Below are 19,749 nucleotides of genomic sequence, written 5' to 3'. Positions count from 1 at the left end.
GGCGGGTTTAGAAGCGGGTTGGATTCACGGAGGGAGATCGCCGCAAACGCCGGTTTGCCGGTCGAGAGGAACAAAGTCGTGGAGGAAAATACGGGACAAATGTGTCCTTGATGAAAAGCAGCAGTGTGATGCACGGGGCAATAAAGTCTATGATAAATAAACAAATAAATAAATAGACGTGACTCTCTAGGTCGTCTTCAACAAAACACGTCACTCCGCCTGTTGTTCTGGAGGTGAATCGCTCTGCAACACACGCAAGACTTTTAGAACCATGAATTGAAACGAGTGCGTCGACGCAAGGACGCAGACGCATGCGCCAACAAGGCCCTAAGGCCCACCCTATTACGTCATCCCTACGGTAGCCCGGATGTCAGGAACAACACTAATCAACACAGGACCAAATACACAAATGAATAAACGAATAAAACTAGACATGTACTTAAGACACTCGTAAAGGGAAGGCTGTGGCCCGACATATGCAGATGAATAGATGCTTTGAACTGCGTCCGTGTGAAAACTAGTGTAAGGATTCATATTAATCGAATTTGCCGCTCCTCGTCAATCCCACGTCACTTCTTGTTCGTCTTTCTAAATACAAAAATAAATAGAGCATACAGAAACTACTTCGGTGCAAAAATGACGCCCGATCACATAACCTCGTGTATAAAACCAAACAATTTGATATAATAGAAACATGTATTATCGACTTCAATGTTTTGTTACTATAATTGTGTGTTGTTTCCATATAACCCTCAAGTAGCAGAGTGGCGCAGCGGAAGCGTGCTGGGCCCATAACCCAGAGGTCGATGGATCGAAACCATCCTCTGCTAACTTTTCATTCTGCCCGTATTTCTTGCTTTTCTTTTCGCAAAATCCTTTGTACAAAACAACTGAACCAACCATTTTTTTAAATTTCGTGATCTGCATTCTTTACACACACATCGGCGAGTTACACATTTAATTCCACCGGGAAAGAGTGCAATTTGGCTCCGACACGGCTTTGTCCCAACGTTTCAAACATGAGAAGAAAAGACGTCTGAAGAAGAGTCACGGTAAACAAGCGAACTCCTTCAAAGATATTCACAGACTCGGACTTCATTTTACCAATACGGGGCCGGTTTGCGAGCTGGGCGCATTGCTCTTAATGTACCGGTAATGATGGTAAATGATGGTTGTAGCTGGTTGTCGTCTACGGTTACATAAAGGTGTCGTTTGTGTTTTGACAACGTTTTATCTCATAATTTCGACTTTCTATCCCCTGTCTTCAGTGCGGAAATGGGCTTCTGTGTGTAAATGCATCACTCCAGCCAATCCAAAGACGGGGTTTGTAACCAATCAGATGTGGATACAATAGTGACTGGCTCCGGCCCCTGGTGACTGGCTCCGCCCCCTTACTGTCAAAATAAACAACAGCCAGTGCGTACAATAAGTACATTCAACCATAGGGTACAAACTCAGGAGAACAAGAAACAAGAAAGTGCAATTTCCTCAAATAAGCCAATTTACAATTTGCTATAGATGAGTGACGTTACAAGTACAATTTAAGTGCTACAGTTTGTTAGTCTTTAGTCGAGGTAGAGTCTGAAGAGGTGTGTCTTTAGTTTGCGGCGGAAGATGTGAAGGCTCTCTGCGGTCCTGATGTCTTCAGAGAGCTCGTTCCACCATTTCGGCGCAAGGACAGCGAAGAGTCGAGATCTAGTCGAGTGTTTTGCTCTCAGTGAGGGAGGGACGAGTAGTTTTGCAGATGCAGAGCGGAGAGTGCGGGTTGGGATGTAGGGTTTGACCATGTCCTGGATGTAAGCTGGACCCCATTCATTCACAGCATGGTACGTGAGCACCAATGTTTTGAACTGGATGCGGGCGGCCACCGGTACCAGTGAAGAGAGCGGAGGAGTGGAGGAGTGAGGGAGAACTTAGGAAGGTTGAAGACCAGTGGAGCTGCTGCATTCTGAATGAGCTGCAGAGGTCGAATGGCGGTGGCAGGGAGACCAGCCAGGAGGGAGTTGCAGTAGTCCAGGCGGGAGATGACAAGAGCCTGAATCAGTACCTGCGCTGCCTTCTGAGTGAGAAGGGGACGTATTCTCCTGATGTTGTAGAGCGTGTATCTACAGGATCGCGTTGTCGCGGTGATGTTGGGAGTCAGGGAGAGTTGGCTGTCGAGTGTGACGCCGAGGTTCTTAGCGGTCAAAGTGGGCGTTAGTACGGAGTTCCCAAAGTTGACTGTCAGGTCCTGGGTAAGCGAATCTTTTCCGGGAAAGAGAAGTAGTTCAGTTTTGTCGGGGTTGATTTTCAGATGGTGGGCGGACATCCAGTGGGAGATGTCAGTTAGACAGGCAGAGATCCGAGCCGCCACCTGGGTGTCCGAGTGAGGGAAGGAGAGAATTAGTTGGGTGTCGTCGGCATAGCTGTGGTAAGAGAAGCCATGCGAGCGAATGACAGCGCCAGGAGAGTTGGTGTAAAGCGAGAACAGGAGGGGACCCAGCACGGAACCCTGAGGAACTCCAGTAGTAAGAGGACAAGGTTCCGACACAGATCCTCGCCAGGTTACCCGGTAGGTGCGGCCGTCGAGGTAGGACGAGAGAAGGGAGAGAGCAGAGCCTGTGACACCAAGTTCCTGAAGGGAGGAAATAAGGATCTGGTGGTTGACTGTGTCAAATGCAGCAGAGAAGTCCAGAAGGACGAGGACAGAGGAGAGAGAGGCGGCTCTAGCAGTGTGGAGTTGCTCAGAGACAGCAAGGAGAGCAGTCTCTGTAGAGTGGCCTGCCTTGAAACCTGACTGATGGGGGTCAAGGAGGTTGTTACAGTGGAGATAAGAGGAGAGTTGGTTAAAGATCACACGTTCAAGGGTTTTGGACAAAAATGGAAGAAGAGAGACCGGTCTGTAGTTGTTTTCTTCAGAAGGGTTGAGGGTGGGTTTCTTCAGGAGAGGGTTGACTCTTGCCTCCTTCAGAGAATTGGGAAAACAGCCAGATGACAGAGCGTTGTTGATGAGACAGGTGAGGAACGGAAGAAGGTCAGGTGCGATAGATTGTAGAAGATGTGATGGAATGGGGTCAAGAGGGCAGGTGGTCGGACGGGCAGAGGTTACTAGGGTAAGAATTTGGTTAGGAGAGAGGGCGGTGAAAGAGGTGAGGTCGGTGCGACGCGAGAAGTAGGTGGTGGGTTTGAGAAGGAGGAGCGTATGTCGGCTATTTTCTTGGTGAAGTAGTTGACAAAGTCTCCCGGAAGAAGGGTGGAGGGGGGAGGAGGGGTAGGGGGTTCGAGGAGATTGGAGAAGATCGAGAAGAGTTTTTTGGGGTTAGAAAATGAAGATTCAATTTTGGATTGGTAGAAAGAGCTTTTGGCAGCAGAGATAGAAGCAGAAAACGAGAAAACAAGGAGAGGAGAGATTGAAATTTAAGCAGGTCGTCAGGTCGTTTATATTTACACCATCTCCTTTCCGATGCTCGCATGGTGGCTCTCATGGCACCATGTCGCGGTTGACAGCGCAAACTTGCAGAGACACCGCTCGATTACAGATTCGATGGTGCACGGTTACATTCGGTCTCGTTCAGCAGCTCCTCGGTCGCCACGGTCTCTTCCGGTCATTTACATAGCGTGCAGCGCATTTGTTAAAGAGTAGGCTACACACGATTTCTAACCCATGATAGAAATATTCCCTGCCTAACCTAATGGGCGTTGTGAATTGGTAGACCTAACCTAGCCTACCTAACTTGCCGTTAATTTTCATTCGGCAAGAGTTCGTTAACTTCTCAGTTAAAGTGCAGGACCGGTCACCTCATGACTTAAATACGGTGCACTGCATTATAAACAGTTGTCATGCACAAAATAGCCTACTGCAAAGTGGTGTTTTGTAAACACAAACATTAAATAGCAAAATTATATCACAGCGTTTTATTCGATGCACTTATACATACAATGGCTCATGGGATCGGCTCTCCACGTTAGTAGTACAGCATTCAGTAATTGAGTCAACAGTCACCGGGAGCAATCCGAGTCGCTCTCACGGTCACACCGCAACCGTGCTTCCACAACACTTCAACAATAGTGATGTGTCGTTCGTGAACGACGAATCCTTACAAGGACTCGAGAGTAACGAGTCCTCTCAAAAAAAAGATTCGTTCATTTTACTGAACAGTCTGTAAAATCTCCCCCCTCCCCGTCACCAAATGACTCGAAGAAAGATCCGTTCGCTCACCTTACCACCCCGACATGAACGAATGACTCGAAAAAAGATTTGTTGATTTTACTGAACGAGATTAAGAACCGAGTCGGTAAAAAGATCCGAACTTCCCATCACTATTCAACAACTCTGTTCAACTCGGTTGTCACGGTTCTTTTCTTCTTCTTTTGTTTCTCGGTAGATACTATCTCTGTAGTACACCGCCACCAACTGTACAGGAGTCTCTTAAGGTTCAGTCGTGCGCGATCAAGGCGGCCCACTTCCTGATTGATTGTACCACCGCTCCAGTGGAGGCGCTGGTGAGCTGGATCAGCCCGCGACTCACAGAAGAAGACCACCGATCGCGCGCTCAAGCCACTGAAGCGCGGGCACGAATGAGTGGTTGAAAGCCGGAGTGAGTCGGTTCATTGACGTTTGGCACCCGATTCTCCCGCTTCAGGTACACGAATCAGGTTATTTAACCGGCTCTTCGGTCAGTTCGTCAAAACACCTTCGAGCGCGAGCAGAGATTAACCTCGCGAGCAAAAGTTCGTCTCGCGCGAGATATTTTCTCGCTCGCGGATGTTTGATTTACGCGTCCACGTCCTCCCGACTGACGACAATTGTGAGATTGTGAATAATGGACTAAACTATTTTTACATTAACAATGCCCAGTGGTCATCAATGGTGGACTGTACTTGCACTTGGAAACTCCAATGTGAGTAATTTATCCTTCTGCGTTTTCAGAGCGACGCAAGGACACGAGTGCGTCACACGACGTAAAGACGCAGAAACACGCGGCGGCCTTAACAGAGGAAATTTGAAATGCTTAAAAACAGAATAGCCCGCTGAGCATCTCCTGCCTTGTAGAAAGAAAGACACACAATAAAACACCACAAACCTCTCAATTAAAGTTGTGATGCGTATTTCTTTTTACCACAGGGATGCCGGTTCGGGGCTGAAACTAATGATAGTCTCCAATGTCAATAAATGTAATGTATACGATGAAAGCATTCTTTTGATTATTCATTATTCTTCTGGAAAAAGGACAAGTATCTGACCTTTTAGGCTTAAGCTCAAATAAAATCCAGACTGGAAGATTTCTTGTAACTGTGGACAAGAAAGCAGAATAGAATTGTCATTTGTTTCACAAATTGACCAATGTAAAATATCACCTCATCAAAATATGTAAAATATCACCTCTGGGCTCACTAAGAGACCAGTCCTGCCCAGGCCTCTGAGCAACGTCAGATGAGCCTCTCTTCATCGCCTTTGAGGCCTTGGAACTATACCCAACCTCCACTTGTCCTCTGCCATAGCGCCGTCCAACGGGACCTTCAGGGGAGCTGAGGTGGAGGGTAATTTGGGGGAAGAGGCTTTAAAACTGCTCCCATGTCTCTGTTAGCTGTCTCTTTTTCTGTCTTCTGTCCCATACTGCTTTCTGTGTCTCCGTATCTCTATTTCAGGCCTGACCACATAATGACAGACCTGCTGTATATTAAAGGACCCTGCCCATGCGTCCTCCTCCTGTCGCCTCCCTCTTCTCTGGCCTTTATAAGCCTCTCACACAGGAGAGGGCGGTGGGGGGTCACTACTTTCAAAAGAGGGACAGCGCACAGGCTTCTGGACGGCTCGGCGGATTCGGAAAAACCCCCGACTTATTCGCCCCGCGGATCTCCCATCCAAACTCTGACCATGGACAACCACTCGTACAACTTCCCCTCGGACTGCACGCCGCTCACCAACTGTAAGTCCGCCCGTAAGCCGGCCGGATCCACCGTGGTGAACATGGACGCCGGCAACAACCCTCCGCGCGACTATCTGGTCTGGTCGCTGTGCAACACCTTGTACGTCAACTTCTGCTGCCTGGGATTCATGGCGCTCGTCTACTCCATCAAGGTGAGATGCTCTTTTTTAATTTTGTTTGTTTTAAGTCGCATGTTTCGGTTTAAGCCGTTTTCATGAAAGAAGAAGATACACAACACAAGTAAAAAGCTTGATACCATGGTGAGGAAAGTATTTCAAAATGTTTTGTAACGCGACATTGCGAGGGCCAGATTGTCAGTAAAGCCATGAAAGCCAGCAGGAACGTGTCATCATAGTGGGCAGCTGTTCGCGCCCTTCGCCACAGGAATGGGCCGTGGAGCCAAAGGAACGAGAAACTAAAACAGTTTCTCGCTCGTCGACAACACAGCACACAAGGTCCTTGAAAGCAAAGCAGGACTGGACAAACGACGCGACGACCTGAGTTAAAAAGGTTTCTTAAGTACGCACCAAAAAGGGGGTTTGCAATCTGTCGGCATTGGGCGCTGAACCAAAGGCCCCGGATGGGCTCCGCGCTCTAATCACAGACAGCGGCACGCAGTCTCTGCGGTGAAAAAGGGTGTAACTGGCATCTTCCTAATGGGCCGGCACTCATGGGAAATTGGAGAGAGCTCCAGAAAGACAGCCTGGTGCGTTCTAAAATATACGGATTCAGAGGCAGCTCAAGGGTTTCAGAACCCTCCAACGCTCAACCTCGACTCACTGGCTGTGGAAACAAATGGAATCATGGCACAAGCTGTAAACAGTAAAGATTTCACTGAAGATGTCATAAGATGCAGGTGCCCTCGTCTTTTTACGACTGACAGTGTAAACGGGTTCAGACACTTGAAATACATTTTTACTCTTTACGTGATTCTTAATTGTTGTGTGTGTGTGTGTGCGTGTGTGCGCCTCCATGCAGGCCAGGGACCAGAAGACTCAGGGCAACCTGCAGCTGGCCCAGGAGTGTTCCGACAAGGCCAAGTGGTACAACATCCTGGCAGGCGGCTGGAACCTGCTGATTCCACTTCTGGCCGTCGGGCTGCTCGTCCTCCTGCTCGTCCACCTGGGCTCCTCCCAGGGCTCGTTCGACTTTTTCGGAGAGGATGGCTTCCAAAACTTTATGAAGCTGTTTAGCTGGTAGACGGAGGGCAAGAAAAAAAGAAGAAGGTAATAAACACACATGGGTCTCAAAGTCGACCCGTCCTCATAAACAGGGAGAGGGGATTGTAGACAGCTCCTAAATATTTTCAGCCAATTCAAGCCACAAAGCAAAACAATCTGGGCTGACATCTATTCAGCACCCAACGAATAAAAGTAGTGAGAAGGAAACGTCTTCTATTACAAGAAGGTCGTCTTTGGGATGCACCAGTTCTGATGCTGGTGTTGTAAATTCTGGCCCATGAAACCGGTTACACATTAGCACATGAGCTGGATAAGACTTAATACTTCTGGACCTCTGAGAACAAATGATGGTGTTCAGGTTGGTAGAAATGTGTCGGTCAAAGACCTGAGATGGAAACGAGGGGAACAAACAGAGAGAGAGCATGCAGCTGCTCTGGGTCTTTTCCTTCTTATTTATTGTATTTATGTTGAACGGTAAATTTGATGATGGCTAAAATGATCTCTAGTCAGAGAGAACAGAGGACGGAGGAGCCACAGTCTGCATATCGAATGATAATCAACATTCACCTCCCACCGGTGCTTATTTATCTTTTTTCAGCAGCTTTTTACCTTTTGTGATAACATACATCTGCTTTAGTCATTATACATGTATTCTTAGTAGTATTTTGTTGCATTCATTTTTCCTCAGCTTTTTGCTGACCATTTGTAATGGAGCTAAATAAAGCAGATACTATCTCAGTATTGCCTTACATATAACAAACAGGCTTTATATGTTTCTCTTTCACATGATACAATTGCTTCGGGTCGGCTTCTTTCTCAGATCCATCCTCCACTAATGAGCACGAGGATGAAGGGAGGTTCTTTGAAATGGCGGTTTTAGTTTCACTGCTTCACCTACAGCAGTTTATAATAAATCCTTTTGGGCGTAGGTTGGATTCTGGGGCAGGTCTGAGGCCTTGGGCAAGGCATCGTTTTTTTCATCCCAGCTGTGAGCCTGCGGCCGCACCAATTATGTACAGGACATCCCGATTTAGGGAGTTTAAGTGTGGCCTCGTGCGTAAGGCAGGGCCGCCCAGGCTGACCAGTACAGAGGAGGCCTGCAGCCCCACCACATCATTTCCACCCAATCGCCTTTCAGTATGACGACTTACTGCACATTTTATATCGGCGTTCTGTCGGAGGATTAGTGCCACAGGAAACCTACAGGTTCATCCACACAGACACATGTTGTACTGAAGTCTAGAACGCCTGCTGAGGTGCATTGAGCGATGCAGAGACTGAATCTGCTGCGTCATGCACCGCGGCCCACGTCTTCAGACCTCCCATCATATTAGCAGCCCCTCCTTTGCTCGCAACGTTATATATATAAGCACCCAAATGACAGCCTCTAGCTTCCCACTTGCTATTTTCCTCCTGCGGTCCGAGCTAAAGGCTCCCAGATGTTTGAGCCGTGGAGAATTACAGACTAGGAGCTGGCGCAGCACAGGGAGGGGCCGCCCACTTCTCGCTGCTGAGGCCCGGGGAGGAGGACATGCAGGAAGAACACACATAAATCAAGTGTTCTTCCTGTTGTGAAGGTTTCAGGACAGATGTTGTCGCAGGTGTACAGACTGTAAAGCCCTCATGTCCCAAGTCAAAGTGTCCCTGAGCAAGACACCTAACCCCTAATTGCTCCCTGGACTAAAATGTAAAAAGCCACGGGTTAAACATGTAATGAAAGCCGCTTTGGACAAATGACCTGTAATGTGACGCCACGTGTTGCACCCAAAGGTAAAGTTAAACAGGAAAAGGACTTTTATCAGATGAGTTGGGATTGTTTGTTCCATTTTGATCAAATGAAACAAAGCTTATTGAGCTTAATGACACATCTCTGGGCAGCGGGGTATTAATGTATAACTGAACACTGAACGCACATTCAAAGGGAATCCCTTGAGGTGTGTGTGGGATGTGGTGCCCTCTGGTGGTGGGGTTGCAGAAAGAAACAAACTGCAGCTGTTTGGTGTCAACGAGAAAACACTAACTACCAAATAAAGTCATTATTTACGAATAAAACACAATACTCCGTTGAATAAAACACAATACTTCTTCATTTCAGTTGACTTCACGATACAAAACAAATAATGTTTGAGTCAATCTGCCAGAAGATCCTCCTAAATGCTACATAATAACACCCCCCCCCCCATCCCTCCTCCCCCCTCCGGAGGCTTCAAACTGGATTTCACCACACAGAACAAACCTGAACGGAACTGACTGCTGACTTGTTAGTTCAGGACACGGCACACACGATGGTGCAGGAGGAGAGATGCAAGTAGTTTATATCATTTGTAACAGATTTAAACACAAAAGTGGAGACAAATCAGCTTCTAGCTCAGCAACCTGGGAACATAAAACTCCTTGGAGCTCTGCAGATGTTATTAGTGTGATAAGTAAGTAACAATTCATAAAACGGGAAATACAGTGTTGCTCACATTGAAAAAGCAAACCCAAGTCCACTAAACAACAAAGGAAAAGCATGTTTTTCTTTATAGTTCGATGCCTTCTCAGATTTTGATAATTGCTGCGTAGTAGTTAAACCGGTTTCCAGAGTTGGGTTTCCAAGTCCTTTGTCCCTCCTCCAGAGGCAAGTTCGAGCAAAACATCATCCAAAACCAAACTGAACTATGCTGAACTGCTACGGTGCCAAATGACTAAAATGTGATTGTGTTTGCACCATGTTGTTCCTGCCAAGTGGAGAGAACGTCCATGTGTTACATTACATTACATGTCATTTGTACGATGCTTTTATCCAAAGCGACGTACAATAAGTGCATTCAACCATAAGGACACAAACTCAGGAGAACAAGAAACAAGAAAGTGTGATTTCCTCAAATAAGCCAGTTTACAATTTGCTATAGATGAGTGACGTTACAAGTCCAATGTAAGTGCTGCAGGTAGTTAGTGTGTTAGTGGAGGTAGAGTGTGAAGAGGTGTGTCTTTAGTCTGAAGATGTGAAGGCTCTCTGTGGTCCTGATGTCTTCAGAGACCTCCTTCCACCATTTAGGAGCAGGACAGCAAAGAGTGGAGATCTAGTCGAGTGTTTTGCTCTCAGTGAGGAGGAACAAGCAGTTTATCACATGCAGAGCGGAGAGTGCGGGTTGGGATGTCGGGTTGGACCAGGTCCTGGATGTAAGCTGGACCCCATCCGTTCACACAGCTGAACCAACACGTACCTGCTCACTTTAAAGAACATATAGCAAAAACTGTCAATAACATGCAGTATTCTTACAGTGAGCTGATCTAATTCTAATGCATAATATTGCTACGTGTTCTTAACTCAACTATCTCAGCACTTCTTCCACTGCTGCTCAGTCGCTATGCGAGCAGCAGGATTTAGTACAAGCGAAGCCCAAGAAACCTGAAAGGTAAAAGCTGGTGAAAAGGACTCATTCAACTGGTCCCGTTTCATGCCTGAATCACCTTCTGTAACGTGGGCCACGCGAGGGCCACACCTTGTTTCAGGGCTACGGTTAGAATCCACCACGTGGCGCTTCTGTACACTTTCCCGTGTGGTCGTGTAGTTGGTACGTGACGTGTTTACGGCCTTATTATCAGCGCGCGAACACGTGCGCTCCGCAGGCCTGCACGTGCGCCACCAGTCATGTCGAACACCCGCTCGAGCAACTCCCTCCACAACGCCTCTCGTGCAACACGCCCACAGCCGCCCGATGGACTCAGCCGCTTCCATCCGCCGACTTTCTCTACTGCGTGCGTTGGTGTGAAAGCAGAAGCAGAAGCAGCAGAAGAAGCAGCAGAAGCAGCAGAAGAAGAAGCAGCAGAAGCAGCAGAAGAAGCGCCAACATGACCAGGTGAGGGCTCTGGTCTCCAAGGAGACCGAGCGCATGACTGACAGGAAACGCTCCATGCGATGGGCGCAGTGCAGAGACGCGGTTTGCAGAAGAGAAACGTGACTTTTACAAAGTTAAGAAAAAGTTGAGGGAGCATAGTTCACTTACTTGTGGTAATCATTTGCATTGTTTGTGCCCGTGTTTCAGTTCATTAACGCCTCCTGTGTGCATTTCCTCATCTGAAGAAAAGGGGAACGTTTCGTTTTTTTTCGCTTCCTATGCAGAATTTCGACTTTCAAAAAAGCCCTGAAATACATTTCACCGTTTTAGTTTGATTCGTGTGCACTTTTGAATCGGAGATTTCACTTTCTATTTGACAGCCTGTAGACAAGTGGCTTCGCTTGTAACTTGTGCTGAATTCCGTCGTGTTGGAGCTTCCACACATTCCACATTTGATCTTGGTGCAGTTGATGAAAGAGTTACACTCTTCTTCCATTGTATTTGTGATGTAATGGAGAGCGCTCAGCCCTCAGACACGTGCACGTCCCAGTACACTTGTAACATGAGCCAGTGACAGGAGCACCGGCCTCTTTCACCTTCATACGGTCCAAAGATAATGCAGTCAAGCCAGATTATGATTCTTCTATGATCTAATGTGGACCACAGCCGGCTGGTAACATCCCTGACTGTGAACAAACACCGCGGCCCCCCGATGTGACCTTGAGACATTCTGACCGATTGTTACCAGTCGGCCCGAGGAAGTCAAACTTCCCTGGTGAAGGTTTTTCTCTTGTTCCTGACCCCTCATTCGTCTGGAAATGTATGAAGGGTTTGTACTTCACCCATTCATGCAGTGGTGGCAGGAGCTAGGGGACAAGTGTCCTTCCCAAGGACACACCAACGTGCAGGTTAGATCAAACCCACAATCCTCTAATCGTGGCAGCTCTGATTTCCACTCCCCCTCGGGCATGTACAGAGGATATAAACGGCCCGGTAACGGTTCGTATTTGTCCACGCGAGGAGGAGGGCCTGCAGGAGAAGGTCAGTGGAGAGATTTGTCCATGAAATAGTTCCGATTGGCTAGTGGTGTTACAATAAAAGTGCACGCTGCTTATCCTGCACAACGAGTTTTAGTTTCTGCACTAACTTTGTTGACATAAAAACAAAAAAGCAGGTGAATAGCATTGGTATCCCTTCATGACATATTAGTTTGTGTTCATTTGCAGCTCCTTACACCTTAACTATGGTGAATAGTTTGAGGGAATTACATCTGACATGTAATTACCCTTTCGCTTGTTAGATGTGAAGTTGATTCCACTCTCACATCTGTATGAGGGGCTAAATATGCAGCTGGAGTTACCAGCAGAGAAGTGAGATGTTTTTAGTTCACAATACGGTCAGAAAACAAGTTTACAACAATCCGAGCGTGATCGATCCTCTTAAGTTGTTAGTTAGTTAAGTTGTGTGTTGTTTGTCTCCTCTCAGGGTGACGTGACTGTAACCTCAACCGGATAATATAACAAAAGGTTGGATAGTCCATCCTACTTGGCGTTAAGTAAAAAGGGGATTAATCCATTAATAAAGAGCCCGACCCAACGCTCTGAGGTATCAGTTGTCTTTTGTGCAGAACACTCTGTTCTTCTGGAAAGGAAATGAGGCCCGTCCAAGTTCCCCACAGACCAAATCTGGACTCACTTACCAAGCATTCCAAAACTTTCCGTTCTGCAACAAGTGAATACACCCAGACTCACTCCCACCCATACGCCCAGCAGCTCTCCGAGGTGCAGAAGAACAGTTATTGGTTTTTGAGCAGAGCCTTTTGTGCAGGACATACCGTTCTTCTGCGGAGGAACTGAGAATCCAATAAACATGAGGCCCATCCAGATTCCCTGAAGACCAAATATGGATTCACTTACCAGGCATTCCAAAACTTCCGGTCTAAAACAACTGAATACCCCAAAGCACAATGAAGGAAGCCAGGGAAGGAGAAGAGAAGGAAGGAAGGGAACACAACCCTTCGGAAACGTTAGCCTTATTGATGTTTTCATTAAATGGGATTTGAAGACGAATCTCTTCTTTATTAGTCATCCAAACATGTTTCAACACAGTGTGTCGTAATATCTGTTGTTCAACATCTGGAAAAGGGTTTTTGAGGAGCTTTTAGCAGTTAACCCGCTTGTTTGGACGGTAGTTTTTTAGCTGTACATCTACAGAGAATACAAGTAAAAGAAAGCCCTGGTGTTCACACATACTTCCAAACCCCTTGAAGAAAAGAACATCTGAACTTTACACCATGACAATCTTCAGATGAACAACACAATGGCGCCGTCTGTTTGATGACCTTTTGAAATGAGGGCGAATCTTTCTACACTGCAGCGCGTCGCCGTCACTGCGCCACAGGACTCGTTAACTCTTTGAATCCGGTGCTGAATAAGGAAGCGTGTGCTTTTTATTTAGTTGGTTTGAAGTGAAGCTTGTGACATTCATTTCTGACGCCTCTGTGACGTTTTCCAAAGGTTTGATCTCAGAGTTAAAGACATGAAATCAAATCTTTTTTGTTTCACTGAGCACATCCGTTATCACCATGTCGTAGTCGGCGTCCGCCCTGTTAAACACACTGTGCGGTTATTGCAGTGGCCTGAGGGGTCTGTGCATGTGACCGTGCACGACAAAACATGTGATCCATGAAGTCCTGCCGTTTCTTATTATCACACGGCTCAAAATGTCCTCGTAAAGTCAACAGTGAGTAGCCGGCTGTTTACGGCCTGTGTACCTCTGTGGGGGGCGTCCTGTGTGCAGCAACAACACAATGTGATCCTGTGATGACTGACAACATCGATTTGTTTTCACATTGTGAAATCACTGTTGCAACCGTGGACTTTGGAATGATAGTCGAGTTCTCCTACAAAATGTGGAGCAAAAAACAGACTTTAGACCTGATTGGACAGCATTGTGACAGCTTACTGTTGATTTAGTAGTTGTTGTTTCTTCTGGCTCTGAATGATTTTGCATCATTTTGGATTTGCAGCATTAAAAGTACTCCTTTCATTTGAACATTTTCAGTTTCACCACCAGAATCTGAAGAAGGATCAGCTTGAAAGAAATGCATATTTGATCGATCGATCGTACATTCTTCCTCTCTGCAGATGCCTGATTAGCAAGTCGGAGGTGCAAGGCTTTGTCGAGAGGTGCATGACCAGCGTGGGCACCCAGCCGCATCATGCCCGCAGCCTGGCAGAGGTGCTGGTGGAGGGGGACCACCGGGGTCACTACAGCCATGGACTCAACCGGATGGGTCAGTGGGGCGCTGAACGTTCCCCGTCTGACTCGGTACACACATCGATTGAATAAGATGATCATTGGTTCTTTGTACTCTTTGCCAGACATGTATGTGAAGGACGTCCAGACCGGAATCTGTGCCAAGGACGGTGAGCCGGTGGTGGAGAAGGAGAGTGCAGCCACGGCGTTGGTAGATGGGAAGAACCTCCTGGGTCCTGTGGTGGGAAACTTCTGCATGAATCTGGCCATTAAGAAGGCAAAAGAAGCCGGCATTGGCTGGGTGGTGGCACACGGTGAGCACGTTAGCATGCTGCTAACAGCGGCTGTTAATAACTGCTGCACAGCAATATGCGACGCATTTGGATTCACCTGCCTGATAAATATGTTCGTGGGTTTTGCATTAAGCTCATATAACAAGCGATTAAATGCTGATGAAAGATGACTACAAATCAAATGAAGTAAACTGTAAATGTTTGCTATATCAGGGTCCAACCATTACGGTATCGCCGGATACTACGCAATGCAAGCTCTGAAGGAAAACATGATCGTGAGTGACGTTTACTCTGCTTTTTTATTTCATACAAAAGGTCATTTCCTAAGTAATTAAGGTCAATGTGCTGTCCTTCTTCCCCCAAATGGTTTTAATGGCAGTGTCTAATAGTGTGTCCTTTACAGGGCATGTCGTTCACCAACACGTCCCCGCTGGTGGTTCCCACACGCGGCAAAGAGGTGAAAAGATGATCTGTTGCACAGAATAAACTGTACCTCATTGCACAAAGAGCCTCTCGGCCTCACTCTCTGCTCTTTGTAGTGCACTCTGGGCACCAACCCCATCAGCGTGGCGGCTCCTGCTAAGGACGGAGACAGCTTCGTTCTGGATATGGCCACATCTGCAGTAGCACTTGGAAAGGTGAGACAAGCTGTATACTGATGACACATCTGGAAGGCCTTTCATGCAGAAAATAATATTAGGAGACTGACTGTCACTGATTGTGACATAAATGCATCGTCGACTCTCCTGAAAACTGGTTTGAGTTGCAGAAGCAAAATCCTTGGACCTCATTCAGCGTCTCAATGTTTTGTGCACAGGTGGAGCTCCACGAACGACGTGGAGACACCATCCCTGAGGGCTGGGGCTGTGACGCTCAGGGCAAGCTGACCACCAACCCCAAGGAGGTCCTGAGCGGAGGAGGCCTGGTGCCCATCGGCGGAAGCGAAGCCACAGGTCGGAACCCAGCTGAACCCAGTCTGCTCACCTGTAACATGTGGGGTAGAAAGATGCGATTCACGGGGGACGATTTCTCAGAAGGATTATCTCCATCTTCTTTTAGGATGATGCGCTGTTTAGCATCACGTATGCTACAATGCCTTTGTCTGTGTGTGCTGTTGTCCTCAGGAGGGTACAAAGGCTTCGGGCTGGGGATGATGGTGGAGGTGTTCTGTGGTATCTTGGCCGGTGCCCAGTACAGCAAACACGTCCGCACGTGGAAAGTAACAGATCGTGTTGCAAACCTGGTATGTTATTTATTTATTTGGGACTCCTGAGCATATTAAAAAAAGAATAGGTCCTCATGTCTTGTTATTTGTGAAATGAGAAAAGGGTTGAAAAGGATTTCCCCTGTAACGCACATTAGTATCTCTAAGGTGGGAAATAATAATGTTGTGAGGGGCCGTGTTCCTCTGGTCAAAGCGTGTGGAGGCCCCACAGTGTTGATTAAATCAAACGATTGACTAGATAACGGACAGAATACATTTTCTGTCACACCAAGCTGACACAACACACATTCTTTTGGGAAAAGGTTTTATCTTTTATCTGAACAATACGTCCGATCAATGAGTCTGACGGGGCCCTTTATTTACTCTTTGCCTGTTTGCTCCGTTGCTTTTGTACTTTCAGGGTCAATGTTTCGTGGCGATCAACCCGGAGAACTTTGCCCCCGGGTTCAGCGATAGGATGTCGGACCTTCTGTCCATCCATAGAGGGATGGAACCTGTGAGTAGATCCCACTGCTGCTGTGTGTCAATAAAGGCTGATAAGGAGAAAAATGTTGAGAGGATTATCGCAAGTGTGATTGTTTTATATAAAAGAATATGCAACTGGTTGTTTGTCTCAGGCGGACTCCGCCTCCCCGGTTCTGACCGCCGGAGATCCAGAGAGGATTAACATGAAGAAGTGTGAGGAGATGGGAGGGATCCCCTACCACATCAATGTCATCAACTACATGGTAGGAGGTGCAAAAGGAACTGCCTGGAATGTTCACCGTGGCGTTTTATTTATTGCTCATTTAAAAGAGCTGAGAGTTTGTACCTTTTTACAAATACACCTAATAACACTAATTATGAGTGCAACTAAACCTTTTTTAAATAAGGCCCATTTCCCAAAATCCAACTGCTCATTTCAGAAAAAAGCCTTTGCGATTCAGCTGCATTGACTCCCGTTTGTGCGTTCTACTTCCCCAGAACGAATGTGCCAAGAGAGTCGGCGTCCGCCCTCTGCTGCCGTGTGACAAGGTCATCTCCAATTAGTCCGTCCAGCCCAGATCCCCAACTTCTGCTCATCTTTAACTTGACAATCTCATTTTATTCGTTGTTCAAGTTCATAAAGGTTTTAATTAAAGCGACATTTATAACATGAGGAGGAAAATACCACAGCGTTTTCTTTTCTTAAGGGACTCCTCGCAACGTGTTTTTTTCAGTCTGAAGATACTGGAACCAAATGTTTATATTGATATGACTTCAAATAGCAAAATGTGTAATGACCAGCTGGGAGCAGGTTAACAAAGACAGGTGCTAAGCTAAAGTGGTTTGAGTTTGTTCTTATTAATTATTACAGTTATAATGCACACAAAGATTTTTTTTTTTTTTTTTAAATCATCATGAGACTGTTTGGTTTTTAAAGTTCAAATCTCCTTTTGACTCAAAGGTTATCTTTAAAACACCATTTGAATGTGCCTTATTTCAATGGAAGCCTAATAAACCAACATGCTTTTAATCTTATTGGTGATGTTTTTTAATGCTTGCATTTACATGTTTACTTTGCCTTGCAAAACTATTGATATTATTTAGGGGTTTTATTGAAAAGTGAACATAAATGTGCTCACCCATTTAGATTTTTTGATGTCTGAGAAAGAGAATCTTTTAACGTCGTAGTGTCCCAAACATCAGGTAGTAACTTTGGCACAATCCGAGTGCTGGCGTGCAGATAATGATGAGTAAATGATGTAGTTGAGTGCTACTGTATTTGCATGCGCTTTCATGTTGAATTCAACACTCCCATGAAGGGTCTGACTTCTCACCACTAGGTGGAACCACAGGGTTTCACAGTAAACTGCTGCTGTTCACTCATGAATTCATTTACACATTGTTCATATTGTGTGATGTTGCTATTGTTGTTGGCTTGCTTTATTTAAGCAGCAACTTCTTTATATAAAACATGTTCTGTTGATTTTGTGATGTTGTTCAAATTGAATAATGACCAAATATATTTTATAGCATTAATGTTCCCCACATCGTTTAAGATGAGAACAACTAATGTTTAATTAATGTAATACTCGATCTGGGCACATAGTCACGTAAACATTTCATCTAACATGACGTCACATACAAAGTAAAAAGCAATACAAATATTCAGTATTATGTTTTTCTGAGTGCGCTGCATACATGTTTGATCTACCTTGTTAAAATCAGTTAAGCTGAAGCAGCGGCCTCTCTCGGGGCCACGAGGGACCCGGGGCACTGGCCAGTGACAGATGCCCAGATCAGAACCCTAATCTCCCATGCCAAAAGTCCTGGCACCGGGCCCCGGACCCTGGATGTCTCGTTAACACTCGGCCGGCCGCAAACAAAAGCAGAGAAATCAACAAATCAATGGGCTTTCAGCCCCGCCGGGGGGGGGGGCTAAATGAGTGCTCGTCCAGGCCAGGTCTGCAAGCGCTTATGAAGGGAGATTAGGTCTGCTCTTGAAGGGGGGGGGGGGGGGTACTGGTTGGAGGGCTCCGCCCGAGTCCAAGGATTAAGAGGCCGATTCAATCACTCTTCATGGGGTGGACTCGGTGTGTGTGTGTGTGCATGGATGGATAGATGGCCTTGGCTCGGTGCCCTTGCGCGGATTAGACGTGGCCCCCAAGAGCAGGGCCGCTGTCTAGGATTAAGCAGATTCTGATTCGGTGGTTTCCTTTGTGGTGCTGGGGGGGGGGTCCATCACTCACTAAACAAGCAAATGATGAAGTGAGCGGCTGATGGAGGGAAGACAGCGAACGGCACGGCGTGTGTGAGGATCCGTGTTGGTTCTTGACTTGTAGAAACCAGAGGCTGCTTTGGGTATAAAGCAGAGACAAATGTGCAGGAAACTAGTGATATCAGGCAGGGAAAGGTTATAAAGAAGTTCTACAGGGACACACGGTTTGAGGAGCTCCACGTTACCCTCTTTAGCTCACACACACAAGGAAAACAGACACAATATAATGTTATCATCCATCACATTTTAGCGCTGTCACACGCTTCAACATGGAGAAGACTGAATGTCATCAGATGGTCTCGTGATGAGTTTGGTTGATCTGGTTTTTGAAGTCACTCAGCAGCGCAGGTGAAGGGAGGCGTGTGTTTTGTGGGTCGGAGAGCGAGAAAAGCTCTGCTGCTCTCCTGCTGGGTCTTTAATGAAGTGGAGAGACTTCCTGGTTTGTTCCTCCCAGCTGTTGTCCCCACAAAGCCAAGATATTTGGCCTTGGCTCTTTGTCCTGCTCGGGCTGCCACACCTCCAAATGATCGAGTGAACACGTAGAAATGAGAGCAAAGCATCTGCTGTCCTCTTCTGTCCAACTGCACCGGAATGCAGACGTCTCTCTACGGGCCGTGTCCCTCGCTGGGGTTCAGGATTGCTGTTTATCGTGCTAACCCCAAACCACAATGCCGTGATGTTTTTTAGTACTGAACCGAAGACATGAATATTGGATTCCTGGAATATTGCATCATTTTCTGATACATGCATCAACTTTGTTTTCATTCCTATTTGTTGTACTTTGTTTGTAGATTAGGAAACGGATCACTAAGAAACCAACATCCTCACACCCAACCCAAAACCAACAAGTGACGACAACAAGTGTGTTAGAGCAGCGGCCCCCAACCTGTTTTACCTCACGGACCGTTTTCATGCGGACCGGTCGAGAAGGTCCGACGGGGGGGGGGGCTCTGTGTTCGCTGGTGCCAAACGCCTGGTGACGCGTGGGGAATCTGTCAGAGGGACGAGTGCATATAATTAGGAGAAAATCTGGTCAATTTTCAAAATTAAACATTTTTCTGAAAAAAAAAATATAAGCTTTCTGTGGTGCGGCCCGGTACCAAACGGCCCACGGACCGGTACCGGTCCGCGGCCCGGGGGTTGGGGACCACTGTGTTAGAGGATCCCCTGAAATGTTATTTATGCATTTGATGTGAGCGTTTCGGCACAGAGGATGTCGCATATGTGCAGACAGTAAAGCCCTCTGAGGCAGATTTGTAATCTGCGATTTTGGGCTCTACAAGATAAAATGGATTGAATGAAATAAAAAAATTGAATTG

At 46.6% G+C, this 19,749-nt stretch overlaps 2 protein-coding genes across 6 annotated transcripts; both read left to right on the top strand.

The window, feature by feature from the left end:
- The first annotated feature begins 790 nt into the window (after nucleotides 1-790).
- Nucleotides 791-7,850, top strand: ifitm5 (interferon induced transmembrane protein 5). Of its 4 annotated transcripts, none has more exons than XM_078082954.1 (3): nucleotides 791-1,052; nucleotides 5,629-6,061; nucleotides 6,888-7,850. In XM_078082954.1, the coding sequence occupies exons 2-3, from the start codon at nucleotides 5,642-5,644 to the stop codon at nucleotides 7,107-7,109; spliced, it is 642 nt and encodes a 213-aa protein (XP_077939080.1). In that variant the 5' UTR covers nucleotides 791-1,052; nucleotides 5,629-5,641; the 3' UTR covers nucleotides 7,110-7,850. The 4 variants fall into 4 exon arrangements, with proteins under 4 accessions (XP_077939080.1, XP_040019528.1, XP_040019527.1 ...); XM_040163594.2 differs by lacking the exon at nucleotides 791-1,052 and adding an exon at nucleotides 4,401-4,622; XM_040163593.2 differs by lacking the exon at nucleotides 791-1,052 and adding an exon at nucleotides 4,540-4,880.
- Nucleotides 7,851-10,731: 2,881 nt separating this feature from the next.
- Nucleotides 10,732-17,190, top strand: LOC120809439 (putative oxidoreductase YjmC). Of its 2 annotated transcripts, none has more exons than XM_040163249.2 (11): nucleotides 10,732-10,935; nucleotides 14,061-14,209; nucleotides 14,298-14,486; nucleotides 14,679-14,740; nucleotides 14,869-14,922; nucleotides 15,005-15,103; nucleotides 15,283-15,418; nucleotides 15,590-15,708; nucleotides 16,091-16,186; nucleotides 16,308-16,418; nucleotides 16,654-17,190. In XM_040163249.2, exons 1-11 carry the CDS (start codon nucleotides 10,928-10,930, stop codon nucleotides 16,717-16,719), a joined length of 1,089 nt encoding a protein of 362 aa, XP_040019183.1. In that variant the 5' UTR covers nucleotides 10,732-10,927; the 3' UTR covers nucleotides 16,720-17,190. The 2 variants fall into 2 exon arrangements, with proteins under 2 accessions (XP_040019183.1, XP_077939076.1); XM_078082950.1 differs by lacking the exon at nucleotides 10,732-10,935 and adding an exon at nucleotides 11,929-11,955.
- The last annotated feature ends 2,559 nt before the right edge of the window (nucleotides 17,191-19,749 follow it).

The sequence above is a fragment of the Gasterosteus aculeatus genome, chromosome X, assembly GCF_964276395.1.
Source record: "Gasterosteus aculeatus chromosome X, fGasAcu3.hap1.1, whole genome shotgun sequence".
In the NCBI taxonomy this organism is placed as follows: domain Eukaryota; kingdom Metazoa; phylum Chordata; class Actinopteri; order Perciformes; family Gasterosteidae; genus Gasterosteus; species Gasterosteus aculeatus.
This window is presented reverse-complemented; position numbering and strand designations above follow the sequence as displayed.

Bases quoted from the DNA above. Each gene is read 5' to 3' on its own strand.
- LOC120809439 (XM_040163249.2), top strand. The intron at 14,210-14,297 runs GTCAGTGGGGCG...ACTCTTTGCCAG, and splicing joins CCATGGACTCAACCGGATGG to ACATGTATGTGAAGGACGTC. The intron at 15,709-16,090 runs GTATGTTATTTA...TTGTACTTTCAG, and splicing joins CAGATCGTGTTGCAAACCTG to GGTCAATGTTTCGTGGCGAT.
- ifitm5 (XM_040163593.2), top strand. The intron at 6,062-6,887 runs GTGAGATGCTCT...GCCTCCATGCAG, and splicing joins CGCTCGTCTACTCCATCAAG to GCCAGGGACCAGAAGACTCA.